The following is a 15,213-nucleotide window of genomic DNA, read 5'->3' on the forward strand; positions in this document are numbered from 1 at the left end:
ATTATGGACTCAACTTTGAAAGAGCAAATTAAAACATTATTTTCTCTCATTTATTTGTTTGCCTTTGTAGTGAGAAAGTCGTAATTTAAAGAGAAATAATTTATGGTCTGTCTGATTGTTCAGCAGGTGTACTGAATTTAAATATCATTAGGTTAAAATTTGCCCTACTGAACTGGTAAATACGGTAATTTACAGACAATTAGCTGCTTGCTGATGTCTTTCAGATGCTGATCACCATGAAACATAACCCAGGTGCCATATCTGCACAAGCAGTTCCTGCCATCCTTCCACTGGAGTATATTCATCTGGACATCAGATTTCACAGGCTCATTTCAGCAGTAAGTAAAGGTTTGATATTGTGGGCAGATTTACAACTATCTGGTGCCTGAATTACAGTGTTGTTGAGTGGTAATGTGGTAATGTGACAAAAGCAAACTGACAGAAGCATGTAGTCACAACTCAGACTGTCTAGAATTTTGCAGCTATCAAAAGATTGTCTATTCCCAATACATTTTGCGAGTAAAAGTTATTAGAAAATAAGCTTGTTTGTTCTGTTCTCATGGAACCTCATAGTTATGGACTTGTTAATAACGTAGCCTTTTGAAATTGATCTGTATCTTTCCTTGGCAGGGATCTAGAGTCCATTGTTTATATTGCTTATGTGTATCTGGTTTATCGTCTGTGCTATTTGAGCTGCTAGTAATCATTTCTACAGAGCATAATATGACTCAGAGTCCACATGTCCAGTAATCTTCCTGGCTTCCGAGAAACATTATTTAACAGTAATGATAAGAAACAAGTACGTTCCACAAAATAATGATTACAGTGTTCAAGTTCTTCACAGTAGGCAAGAAGAAAGTACACTCGTATGCAGAACATGCCAAAAAAAGAGAAACAGAGCTACGTGAAGGAAATGATAGAAACATGGAATAATTCTGCTTCGGAGGGACCTTAAACATTATTTGGTTCCAAACTCCCTGCCATGGGCAGGGACATCTTCCTCTAGACCAGCTTGCTCAAATCTCCATCCAGCCTGTCCTTGAACATCTCAAGGAATGGGAAGTCCACAACCTCTCTGGGCAACCTATTCCAGTGCCTCACCACTCTCACAGTAAAGAACTATCTAAATTTACCCTCTTTCCATTTAAAATCATTAACCCTTGAAGTGGTTTATTATCAGCATGAAACCTCAGTAGTATTATCTTTTCTGAACTAATTATTAGTTTTCAATGGTTTCTAAATCCTTTACTATGTGCACAGGACATCATATAAACTAATTAGTAATTACTAATTAGTAACATTAGTAATAAAGTTGTGAAAGGTTGTCTGCTTCCAATTTTTCCATCACCTTCCCTTGGCTATTCAACAGCACAATGCCTCCTTATCCATTAGGACAGCATATATTAAATGAACAGGCAAAACTCCAGTTCAGCCTCATAGAATCATAGAATGGTAGGGATGGAAGAGACCTTTAGAGATCATCTAGTGCAACCCCTATCAACTTTTCATCTCTGAGAGTAATGAAAACCACCAACAGGGGCTCCACTGATACTCCCTGCAGCAGCACCTGTCTTGCCACTTGCTATTGTCTAGACTGAAGCTTGTCCACAGATTCTAAAATGAAAAATGGTCTAAAATTTTCATTCCCTAGACTACTTCATATTAGACAAAGACCTCAGTCCTGAAAGTGCAGGAAATAAGCCTGGATAGTTTCAATAATTTTCAGAAAATTATCCTCCGCTTATATTACTGAGGATTTACACAAGCACATCCTCAGACCTTGTACACCATGAATGATTGTCAGTGCAAGTGGTGTGATGTACCCCAATCAATGTGCCTTGCTAATGAAGGGGAATGCAATATGTTGAACAAGGTCATTTTCATTTGGAGTTTTAATTGTGAATATGCCTTTAGGATGCAATAATCTTATCTCTGGGAATCACACTGAGCCCATAAATTCTATCATTTAAACCAGACATCAAATGACAAGAGCTTCTCTTCAGGGCCAGAGTTAGGACAGCATCAAATCAGTAATTTCATCACTACCTTACAACTGTTATCCCACTACTGATAAAAAGTCCATCCATGACTTTTGCTTTAAAATGTTCTCATTTAGAAAAAGAATGAAGTTCAGCCTTTCAATGAGAAACCAGTTGAATTCCTTTGTAAAAGAAGAACCTTGTTAGATCAGTACAGACATCTGTCTAGCTCACTGCTCAGTCTGTGGCAATGGCTACCAGTAGGTTCTTTGGGAAAAACAATAAAACATGGTAAGCATGGAATAATTTTTCCCATGGTTATACCCTCATACTTTTGATCAATCTGAGACTCAGAGACTTTCAGAATAGAGGTCTTCCATGAATTCTTCCATTAATTTTGTGTAATTGCTTTCTGAGCCCATTTATACTTTTCGCATCTACAACACCCTATGGCAATAAGTGCTACAATATAATTACGTGTCACATGGAAAATATTTCCTTTTTACTTGTTCAAAACCAGTTGCCTGGTAATTCCATTTTGTTCCATCTTGCCTTTGTATTATGGGAAACAGTGAATAATTGTTCCCTATTCTCTCTCTATTCCTTTCATGATTTCTACATACTTCTCTCCAATTTCCCTATATTTATTTATTTTCCATACTGAAGAATCATATTTTATTTAATCTCTTCTCATGTGGAAACATTCAAATTCCCTAATTATACTTACTTTCTGATTTTACTGTGTTTCTTTGGGGAAGATATATCATATTTAATTTTCATTTGTTCTTTACTGTTTTCATAGCATTTCTTGCTGTTCTCTGTTTTGATCACTTCTGAATATTGAAAAGATGTTTTCAGAGAAATATCTGTAAGATCTACTTTAAAGATCATTGAAATCTAGTAATATATCAACTTCATGATGATAGATATGAACATTCATTCATAGAGAATGGATAGAGAATATCATAGAGAATGAATGTTGTTTGCCCCTCTATCATGACACCAAACTGGGAGGACTGGCTGATTCCCCAGAAGGCTGTGCTGCCATTCAGTGGGATCTCGACCGGCCTGAGAGTTGGGCAGAGAGGAACCTCATGAGGTTCAACAAGGACAAGAGCAGAGTCCTGCATCTGGGAAGGAATAACCCCATGCACCAGTACAGGCTGGGGATTGACCCACTGGAGAGCAGCTCTACAGAGAGACCTGGGAGTCCCGGTTGACAATAAACTGAACATGAGCCAGCAATATGCTCTCATGTCCAAGAAGGCCAATGGCATCCTGGGATGCATCAAGAAGAGTGTGGCCAGCAGGTCAAGGGAAGTTCACCCAAGAGAATTTTCACCTACTTCATCGTGTCCTTTCTTGCATTTGTACTATGTAGCCAAACAATTTTTTTGTTCTGTCTACAATGACAGTTCCAACAAAAATGATGGCGAGTGCTGTTTTTATCCAGTTAATCCCTTGTCCAGTGCTTAAGGTACAATCCAAAATTAGTTGGGATTAAATTTCCTCAAGTAGTGGAGAGTGCTGAGGTTACATATCCACCTCGCTAAAGGAGATGTGACATCTAACTGATCAAAGGGCAACTCTGTGTCCTCTGTTTTAAATATAGTCCTCACTGCTGAATTCTTCAAAATGTGGCTTTGAAAACAAACTCTCCACTGATAAGTCAGAATTTTCAGCCTCTGGGGATTGGTGAACTTAACTGTAAGTTTAAGAAAGACAGTAAATCTCCATAAGAAGACCAGCCCCCTATCTTTTTTTTTTAAGTAATTCCATTTAGGAAACTTCCTTTTAACACGTAGCTAAAATTCATAAGTCTGTAGATTTTAAGAGAGTATCTCAGAGATTTGTGTTCCCAGCTCATCTCAGAAAAGCAGAATATCTGCTGTACATCTCTCATTCCTTGGCTGCTTCTCTTTAGAAACAGCAGATCTCTATGCATTTCCCATTACTACAAAATTCTGCATTAGCCAGTAAGCAGAGGAAGTTGGGTAATGCTAGATTAGGTCCTTGGACAATTAAGAAAAACATTTTTATTTTAAATTCAGTGTTGGAAATTCTTATTACTACAAAATGATTGGTTGCAAAGAAATAAAGCAGTAATTATGTGGGTCGAAATTTACACTGAGCTGAAATAGTATTCCAGAAGTATTACTAGAGATAAACAGCCAAAGGATATTTCTGATAATTAGAGGTGATTTCCAACTGAAGAATTAAACCAAAGTGATGCAGATGCATTTTACTGCCTTTTAACACACGATCTAACTCCTATTGTCTTTCTGGTTTTTTTCTACTACTGATTGTATTGTAGTGCCTTTAGCTAAGCTTACTGTGGGCAGAAACTACATTCTGCTGTGGTAGAAACCGGCTTTTTATTTTATACTTGTACAGAATTCATAAAATAGAACGTAACTGAAACACCTATAAAGGATAATTAACAATATTTTACTACATGACAAAATAAGAAATCATGTTCAGTGTTGAAATGTATCTAGTAGTAAGACATGATAGATTAAAAAAATATAACATTAAATGAAACTTTCTACTGTCATAGAATCACAGAACAGTAGGGGTTGGAAGGGACCTCTAGAGACCATTCAGTCCAACCTCCCTGCTAAGGCAGGTCCACCTAGATCAGGTCACACAGGAACACATCCAGACAGATTTTGAAAACTTCTGGAGAAGGAGACTCCACAAATTTTTTGGACAGCCTGTGCCAGGGCTCCCTCATCCTCACAGTAAAGAAGTTTCTCCTCATGTTCAAGTGGAACTTCCTGTGTTCCAGCTTGTGCATGTTAACCCTTGTCCTGTCACTGGGCACTACAGAAAAAAAGACTCACTCCATCCTCTGTACACTCATTCTTTAGTTATTTATAAGCATTGATAAGATTCTCTCTCAGTCTTCTATTTTCTAGGCTAAAGAGCGTTGGGTCTTGTAGCTTTTCCTCATAAGGAAGATGCTCGAGTCCCCTAATGATCTTGGTAGCCCTCCACTGAATTCTCTCCATAAGCTCTGGGGAGCTCAGAACTGGACAAAGTAGTCTAGATGTGGCCTTACTGCAGGCTAGAGTAGAGGAGGAGCAGAACCTCCCTCAACTTGCTGGTTGCCACACTTTTTGTGTTCCAGCTTCATCCCCATTACCCCTTGTCCTGTTGCTAGATACAATAGAAAAAAGGGGTGCCCCAACCTCCTGATACCCACCATTGAGATATTTGTAAATGTTAATGAGATCCTCCCTCAGTATTCTCTTTTTTAGACTAAACAGCCCCACTTCCCACAGCCTTTCCTTGTATGAAAGATGTTCCATTCCCCTGATCGTCTTGATGGCCCTGCGCTAGACTCTCTCCAGAAGTTCTCTATCTCTCTTGAGCTGAGGAGCACAGAACTGGACACAGGACTCCTGATGAAGCCTCACCAGGGCAGAATAGAGGGGGAGAAGAACATCCCTTGACCTGCTGGCCACACTCTTCTTGATGCATCCCAGAATGCCATTGGCGTTCTTGGCCACGAGGGCACATTGCTGGCTCATGGTTAGTTTATTGTCAACCAGAGCTCCTGGGTCCCTCTCCACAGAGCTGCTCTCCAGCAGGTCAATCCCCAGCCTGTGCTGGTGCATGGGGTTGTTCCTTCCCAAATGCAGGACTCTGCACTTGTCCTTGTTGAACCTCATGAGGTTCCTCTCTGCCCAACTCTCAAGCCAGTCAAGATCCCACTGAATGGCAGCACAGCCTTCTGGGGAATCAGCCAGTCCTCCCAGTTTGGTGTCATCAGCCAACTTGCTGAGGGTACACTCTGTCCCCTCATCCAGGTCGTTGATGAAGATGTTGAATAAGACTGGTACAGATTTGTGCATAAGACTGGTCTGACTTGTGCCAAATGTTTTTGATACCACTGTTACTGGTATAATCCTTAGACTGATATTTTTTTCCTGTAGAAAAGCTGCAAGAAAGAAGGAGTTGTACAGTTGCTTTATGGTGAGATGTTTCAAGGTTCTGAGAGCACCAATTGGCCTTAATAATCCTGACCAGGCCCACCTAGGACCCTCACTCTCTGCACTAGGACTCTCACCTTCATTTCTCCTGAAGTCTGAGCTTCCTGTCTCCTGGATAGACCTCAGACCTACGCTGTAGGTGGCTGATCTCCTGGATGGATCTCTCAGATGTATTTCTGTGCTTGTTTCCAACTTTCATGTTAAAAGGGGACCAAGTAGTTTGGCAGAAAATAAACCCTGTTACGTTCTAACTCCTCACCAAGGTGGGGAGTCAGGTATACCTAGGTTTGAATTCTGAGTGATGCTCAATTTGCCATGACTAGTCCAGGTGTGTTCACCTGCTGTGAACTATTACGATTCTGGATACACTGATAGTGGACTGCACCTTTAGTCCAGTCATGCTCATTAACTAGCATGGCCACACTCCAGGATTTGGTCATGTTCAGTAAGAAACTGTGACAACTGGCTACTTAAACAGTGCAGTTTTATTCATGCAACAGATACATAGGTTCTTATGGATTGCTGGTGATAGTGACTGTCTGCAGGAAAAAAACACCTGCAAAATAGATATATAAACAATACAGTGCATGAAGTTACAAAACACAACCTGGCTATAGAAAGTTAAAGAATAACTACTCAGTGTAAGGCTCACCCAAGGCATCCCAAAGGGGTAGAAAGAGAGGCTCAGTCTGTCAACTGATCCCAGGAGTCAGAAACAGTCTGTGAGGGAGATTCCCTGACTTCTTTGTGATGATGTTTCCCCCAATACTCTCCTTTTAACCATTTTGTACCTTCTTTTACCTTCAAGGTGGAATTTGAGTGATTTTAGTCATAAATACCTTTATTATGATTGGTGTAAAATTCTCTCACCTCGCATTTAAAGGTGGAGCTTATAAAGAATTCATGGACCAGACTTAAGGAGAAGTGGTGGCACCTCAGAGGTGGGGAGCCTTTGGGATGGAGGTGTGTTTTGGTATTAAAGTTGCATTATAATGAGCAAAGTTCACACAAAGGATAGCACTTTGTCAAGACTTGACAGACCTTTGGCTCAGAGGACCAAATGTGCTTCTTATCAGATCTAGAGGACCATCTCATTCTCATGTATCATCACAGAGCCTGGCCACCCAGTCTCCACTCTGCTCCACCCTTCATGAGTTGTACCTTTCTTTAGTTTGTGAACAATGCTGATTTTTAATGTAAGTTTCAATATAAGTTTTAATTTCCAGGCCACTTAGGTAATTAATGCCACACCAACTCTGTTTCCCTCTACACCTTTCAGAACTTTCTGGATGTGCCTGGATCTGCTTCATCTCTTGCTGTGTTTGTGGCTGTTCAGGGACCCTGTTATCAGCTCCTGTGGCACTATGGCCTGGTTATGAGGTGCTACCTGTGTTATGGTCACCCTTGGCTCCCAGTTAGCCTTCCCATGGGACCTGTCTCTCACTGTGTCTGAGCATGGGTTTCATTTCTATTTGTAGCTAGAACTGGTAATTTCAAGGAGAAATTTTTGTCAGAATTGCTAAGTAAAAAGCAGCTTTGCAGAAAGATAATAATCTTCTGTTGATTAAAAAAAAGCTTTTTCTTTCCTCACAGAATTCTTAAGTTCAACTTCTTATTGCCTGGTTGGTTGTTTTACATAACTTAATACTGTTATGTTTAAGCATTAGATGAAAAATAACCCAACATGTTTTCAGCTGAATAGCTATTTAAAAAAGTAATAAAATGAGCTAAGAGTAGAGTATGCTGCAGTGTTCAGTATATGCTGTCCAAGGATGTGGCTGTGGTAAAAACATTTATGAACAATTCAGTGTTCACATTTGGATGATGAAGGAAGATGCTCTGAAATCCTTTTTCTGACCTCTAGAACCAGTGGTGTTTCTTTAGCATTTTATTTTGCTTTTCACTAACTATTTTCTGTACCAATAATGCTGTCAGCTTTGTTCTGCTGTAAACCCTGGAGTCTGCCTGAAGTAAACTGGGGATTGCCCACAGGATTTCTCTCAGCAGGGCTGTGGGGACAGCAACCTTCAACAAGCAGACAGGAGCAACCAACATGGGACTGCCTATGTTTTCAACCACCTAAATGAAAGTTCATTGTTGACAAATTTATTAGCTTTGTAATGCTGCCTTTTTTAATTTCATGTCCTTTGTGACCTGAGCTATATTGTGTTTGTTTTGAGATCTGGTGCAAATATAGTAGAATATAACTGTACTTGCTTGTGGGCACTAGCAAATTAGGTGATGATGAGTAATCTGTGCTTTCAGATTTTCCCTGAGAACTGTTCTGAAACACAACTTAACAGATGTGTCAAGAAGAAAATAAGCTATATCAAAGTGGAATATTAAACAATAATTATAGTGTAGTTTGATTAAAATAAACTTCAACTGCCAACTGATCCTCCTATACATTTCTCAATACCATGTCTGAGGTGAAATCTGTGACCCTGTCTTCCAGTTTAAGATGGCTAGATTGGGAGAATTGATATTTTTTAACCTCCTTTTTCCTTATATGTATCTGAATATTTTATATGTATAAGTACGTATCTGATACACGCTTTTATATACAAAAGTGGACCGTTTGCTTATCTGTTGTATGGTACTTATGTTTATAAAGAATAAAATATCAGGACAGACATAAGATCTTCCATACTTTTCCCTAAAATACCAAAGAAAATTGAATCTGATTTACCATCTCTCAAATAATCTTCCTTTAGTAAAGTTGCATTAACACTTCCTGTTCTTGGAAGATGCCTTACAAAAATTTAGTGTGCAATTCTAATTCTAAAGACAGCATGTGCTGCCATGGGTAAGCAGAGTCTGTGATGATGCAGCTGTATTATTTTTAGTAACTTTAGAAGCTCCAAGGAGTTACACAGATAAAAAGAACTTCATAAAGTTAGATAAATGCAGTGAATTAGCAAAAATATCAAGCTTAAAGGTCTATTTTTGACTCAGCTATGGGTTTGGTTTGGCAATTCACATAGAACGCAAATACCACATCAGAGCTAAGTCAGTCAGATGGCACTGTTATAAGATGCCACATACATTCCTGCCAAGGTCAGCAGCCTACACAAATTAAGCACTCAGAAGCAAGCTGGAAAACTCTCATCAATGGCATATGAGCAGGTAAGGTTTTCTTTTCTGTATTGTGAGGATTGATGTGTGTTATAGGATATTTTCCAATGGACAGAAAAAACCTCTGTTGATTTGTTACCATGTCTTACTGCTTCCAGATGTCTCAGATGAGTGGCTGTTACTTTGCTGCTATAGCAGGCCTGTTATTGGGCAGCCACTGTATTGTGTGAGCCAGCGTTACCTTTGACACCCGAAGAAAAGGTAGAGGTTTCCAAAGATTTAGAAAAGTGTTTTCAGCAAGATGGACATAGGGAACAGCCTCATCGCCAGCTCCATGCTTTGTTGAATGCCTGAAACTCTAGTATGGAGAGACTTAGACCAGGAAAGTATATCCCCCTGTGGTTTCCCAGTCCTGAGTTCCCTTTGAAGGAATACCTACCCTAGTTCACTATCCTGGAAGTTGGAGCACTTACCCAGGAAATGGAAGACCTTGGCCACCACCCTTGTTCTGGGAGATACCAAAACCTTCCTTGTCTCTGAGTGTCCTAGTTTTGGCTGGGGTACGGTTCATTTTCTTCCTAGTAGGTGCTACAAGGCTACACTGAGAACATTTTGGTTACTGATGATCAGTGCTTGCACAGTGTCAAAGCCTTTCCTGCTTGCCTTTCCCTGCCAGCAAGTAGGCCAGGGAGGCACAAGAAGCTGGTAGCAAACATGGCCAGGATAGCTGATGCCAACTAGCCACAGGGCTATTCCATACCATAGACAGTCATGCCCAGTATAGAAACTTGGGGGAGTTGGCGGAGAGGGGTGGATCACTCCTTGGGCATCAGGGGGTGATGAGAAATTGCACTGGATATCAATTCAGTTTATTTGTTGTTTGTTCTTTACTGAAAGAGTTGTCAGACATTGGAAGAACCTGCCCAGGGAGGTGATGGAGTCATTGTGCCTGGAAGTGTTTAAGAGATGGCTGGATGTTGCACTTAGGGCAATGGTCTAGTGGTTGATAGGGCTGGGTCAAAGGCTGGACTCGATGATCTTAAAGGTCTTTTGCAGCTGAAATTATTCTATGATTCTATTTATTTTTATTATTATTACTACTACTACTATTATTATTATGACTCTAGTCCACAAACTGTTATATTTCACAAGGTATATATAATATTGTTGCACTTCATTGCAGCCCATGAAAAAAATGTTGTGAAAACATATTAAAGATGCAGTTTATTACAAATACAGATGTATTAAATTGAAGAAAAATAAGTGGTGAAATAAATTATTAAGAAAAACAAAAACTGACAGACAATTGCAGGCATTCTCTTTGAGAGAAATCTATTTTCTGCTCAGTTACAAGCTCAGTAATGAAAAGATCCATTTATTGCAGTCTGAAATGTAAAAGAACTCATACTAGATCATGTTGTATGAACTGTATGCTCCAACATTGCATCCAACACTAAATATTGCACTATTGTACAAGAATCACATACAAAAACTTTTATCCTCTGGGAAAGTTCAGCACCCCTTTATATAAAGAATTGATTTTACCACCTCAGAAAATTCTAAATCTAGTCAGTTAGGAATTTGCAAAAATACTTATGTTGTGTTTCTCCTCATTAGCAAGCTAAGAAGTGCTCCTTAGCATTCAGAACCAACTCCAACACTTCAGTGAACAGATTAATAATGAAGAGAAAATGGGAGAAAGAAGCTTTCCATCCTTTAAGAGATTGTTTAGATATGATGAGATTAATAGCAATCACTGGGAGATCTGAAACAACAATCCATCTTCAAAAATTTCCCAGGTGATAATGGCACAAAGAAGTGAAAGCCAGACTTCAATAAAAATGTTGCAGTCCTATGGGCAGCTCCAAGTCCTAAGATCCAATATTTCTCACAGTTTAAAAAACAGATCCAAATCTTTTACAGTTCAGCCTCAGGCTAATGTAGAAACCTTCACTTTAATGCAGTCAAACTAATCTTGGAATACACTTTTTTTTTAAGTCATACAACAGTATGTGTTGAGGTTACTCTGCATACAGGGTGATTTTCTGAATCCTCCCTAATAACCAGAAAGTCCTGTCTGATTTCTTTACATTGGGCAAAATATTAGAGATCTTAAAAATAATTAAACTTCAAGTTTCATGTAAATCAATGAACACCTAGAGGAGAGGAAGTCTGTTAATTAAAGCCTGTGGTAGAAATTTATTCTCTATTAGAATGTGAATGAAAAAGAAGCCTAGAGCCTGGAATGAAAAACTTCATTTGGACAGCACAGTTTGTGAAAAGCAGTGGTTCAAGTGCTCACATCTGTCCAAAGTCAATCAAGTATGAGGCACAAATTTCTAAGACTCTGAGGTTTATTATCATCAATGTTCAGGAAGAGATTTGGTTTACTTAGTAAATAATTTATCCCTTCATTTTTTGCAGTCTGATGTGCCCCTACTTTTGTCTGGGTTGGGAGCAGAAATACAGTAGCACTGCGAGAAAGATCAAGACATTTCTGAGCAAGTCTAAAACAGAAAGTCTGTCCAGTCATGTGAGAATAAATTTGTTATGCGTTTTCCAACCCATCTTCTAAATTGAATAAGTTTTGATAATAAACATCTGTTATAGTCTGTCTTGTTCCAGTTGTTCTTTGGGTTGTTTCTGGATGCCTGTCACCTTAGTATAAGATATATTAGTTCCAATTATCTAGTCTAAGACTTTTCTCTTTCCGTAATATATCATTTACAAAGAAACCCCTAATTGTTAGGGCTTACAGTACTTTGTACCTTCTTCACATCTCTGATTGAGAAAAAGCTTTTTCCTGATTGCTATTTCAGAATCTCTGCTAACTGTGCAAATACGCGTGAGAAAGTCTGTAAGGAAAATATGTAGATGGACATATACACATTCAGGCTTCATGAAGAAAAAAGTATGAAATTATGGGTCCCTTTCCAAATGCTTATGGCCAAGGGAGCCAACATCACAGAAGCCCAAATATGAGATTGATCCAAGTATAGTTTAGGACTTGGTCAATATTACAAACCTATAGCCAAGTCAGACAATTTTTTTTTTCCTTTCTCTTCTATTTTTCTGCAATGCACATTAAATGAAATTTAATGCTTTGAACTTGCAAATGCTAACTTCAGTAGCTACCCTTTAAGTATATTTGCAGGGAGATTTCCTAAAAGGCTTCATAAAAAAAAAAGGCTCATTGTTTGAAGCTCAATTCATCTTTCTGTTAAGACTGATCAAAATAGTTTATACAGATTTTCATAAGCTGTTTGCTCACACTGTGTATTATTTGGCTTAGTGATCACAGTTGAAAAGCATGATTTTAATAAAGAAGTTGAATAAGTAGATTAAAACAATTTTCAAGGGCTGCCTTATTCCAGTGGTTAACAAAGTAAACTAGTTCAATCAAGGCAAGTTATATATAGTGTGCATATTACCATTACTTCACTCACTTAGTGATTTATATTCATATTTATAGTAGTCAACATATCAGAGATGATGAGAAATATAATGTTTCAATTACCACCTGAGCTCCTTGATATCTTTTTATAACTTCTAATGAAGTAAGGAGAGCTGTTGCTGTAAACTTTAATTTTAATTAGCATCCTCCAACCATCCTCGAATCAATAATATAATTCCCTATAAGGGATGACTGAACTAGTCACTTTGAGCACATCCCTTGTACAAGGACGAATATATGTTCCTGTGAATGTCTATGTTAGCTGCAGATGGATTTTATTGACTCAACTATTTAAATGAAAGCATTAGGTGAAAGAACTGGTAGGAAAGAGATTGTTAATACTAGTATCTCAGGTGATGTGGGCAACAAGACACATAAGTGAGAGTTGAACAGGTTCCCAAGTGTGGAATTGGGAGAGAATTTTGCTCAGGAGTGTAGCAGTCACAGACTGTTGAGGATTTTAGAGGTTTCCTAGCTTCATTACAATCATGCAGGTGTATTCTGCACAATCACATTCCTGAAAGTGTCGGAGGGAAAGTGCTGGTGACCTTGGCTGCTCTTTGTCTCTGCTTACTGTGCCTTGATTCAGGCTTCTGAGATGCCACTCTCTCTGAGCTGCCTTTGCTTCTTCAGAATCTCCAGCAGATATAAAATGAAAAGTGTGAGAGCGTGTAGTCCTGTGATTACTGAGAACTTTGATATTCATCAGCCAGTAATCATACATATGAACTGAACACCAATGCAACCTTTCTGGGGAAAGAACAGTCAATCTTACTGAGCAATTTCTACGTAAAGGAACTCTGCTAATTTTCCTGTATCGTTTAAAGCTTCTCCAGAGTATTTCCTTAATGAAGAGTTTAAAAATATGTGACCCCGGCCAGACATGTGGTTGTGACACTAATGTTGCAGCCATTAATGTTTGAAAGAGAGAGATCTAAAGCTCTCTGACACTGAGGCAGGACAAACTGGTCCCAGTAAAGAAAGATCCATTTAATTGCATCCCATCATTACAACACTGTTTATGTAGAGACAGTGTTGTATTGTAATACGTTTTTTTTTTTTCCCCAGATGACTGAGTAATCTCAGAAATTGCGGCTTGCCTGGGATGCAGGTAACCATGGTTACCGTTGTTGCCTAGCGACACCTGCTCCTGCCACTTCTGCACAGCCCCATTCAGCTGCTGCCCCAGACCAGCTCCCTTGACATAGAACAAGTTGTTTAGGGCTTATCATGCAGTCAAGAATATTAGAATTGGGGTTTTTACATGAAAAAAAAAAGAGGGAAGGCGCTGAACTCTGGTCTCTCTTATAGCAACGTAAATCCAATTGCTGCTCAAGGCAGGATGCTATTCGGTGTGTTGGTTATAAATCCTCCGGTTTTGCTGTAAGACATAAGTTTGCACAAAAGTTCATTTGGGGCAGGATTTAAGGGTATCGATTAGTTTCTCAGTCCAGACACAGAACAAGTACTAAGATAAGAGAGTCTGCCTCAGTTACTGGGTGAAATGCAGCACTATTTTGTTTAGAAACTAGTAGTGACTATTTATGTAATTTTAGAAACAGAAAATACATTTATTTTATAATTAAGATTTTTAAATATCCTCATAAACATGTTATAAATCATATTATCTCAAATATTTTATTTTAATCTGAATTAATTGCAAATTAAGAACAATAAATTTTAGCACACTTGGCTATGAAGGGCTTGTGAAATGCTGCTGTTCTATGAGTGCCATGACTCACCAACATCCAGTTTTGGTATGCAGAGGTCTATGGTTGATGTCACAGCCTTAGGCTCTGTGCTTCAGAGCATTTCTCTCAGAATGACTTGCAACTGTTTTTCACCTGAGCACTCAGGATGGTATTCGTGGTCTGACTGGATTGCTTACACAAACAGGAGAACAAATTGCTTATGTAAGTCATGCGCTTTTGGTGCAATCTTATCTCTCTGTAAATAGGGATGCCCTTATCTTCCTCCTCAGCCTTCCCCTTCGCAGCACTCAACAAAGCTATTGCCTTGAAGTAAGAACAGAGAAAAGAAAATAGTTCCTATGCTTACAACCCTGAGTTTGGCCTTCCAAGCAGTGTTCTGTTGAACAGGAGCTCTTTTAGAAGCTTGTTTTCTGGAGGATCTGTTTGTTTTCTGACTCTGGTACATACAGAGGTGCAGTTCAGTTAATGTGCTTTATCAGTAAGCTCTTTGAAGTACCATTGTTCTCCTTTGGTTAATTCTTGCTCATTACTTCATTAGGGTTAGTGCTACAGGTCATGTCGCTTAAGCTAAATCTTCCAGGTCAATAAACTCAGTCATCTGTAGTGACAGACCATGAACCCATTCCCTGGTTTGGGCTGGATCAGCTCAGACTCCTCCAAGCAGTTCTTGAGCACTGCTTCGGAGTTAGTACAGAACAGTGGCTATTCCCTCCAGGCAGTTTGGAAGCAACTACAGTGATTTGAAAGGAAAGTGGTCAGTAATGTAGACACAGAACATTTCAGCCAGTTTCAATACCAAAGAGAAATTCTGTGCATGTTTAATCTTCTGTAGTGTAGTGTTTTATTTAAGTGGTTTATTCCAGCAAGTTGCTTACGTGCCACCTCTTGAGTAGGTTCAGCCTGATCACTTTTTGCAGAGATGCAGACAAATATGGGGCTTTCATTCTGCCACATTTCCCGAGACCCATTCGGAAATTTATAAACCTGCAGAAACTGTT

General features: G+C 39.0%; 1 protein-coding gene across 1 annotated transcript in view; it reads left to right on the top strand.

Moving 5' to 3' along the window:
- The first annotated feature begins 224 nt into the window (after nt 1-224).
- Nucleotides 225-15,213, top strand: part of LGSN (lengsin, lens protein with glutamine synthetase domain) — a 59,613-nt gene continuing 44,624 nt past the window's right edge. The window contains exon 1 of the mRNA XM_061990985.1: nt 225-338. Coding sequence (XP_061846969.1) covers nt 225-338 — 114 coding nt within the window. The remainder of the gene's footprint in view (nt 339-15,213) is intronic.

Source organism: Colius striatus, chromosome 2 (genome assembly GCF_028858725.1).
Source record: "Colius striatus isolate bColStr4 chromosome 2, bColStr4.1.hap1, whole genome shotgun sequence".
Classification (NCBI taxonomy): domain Eukaryota; kingdom Metazoa; phylum Chordata; class Aves; order Coliiformes; family Coliidae; genus Colius; species Colius striatus.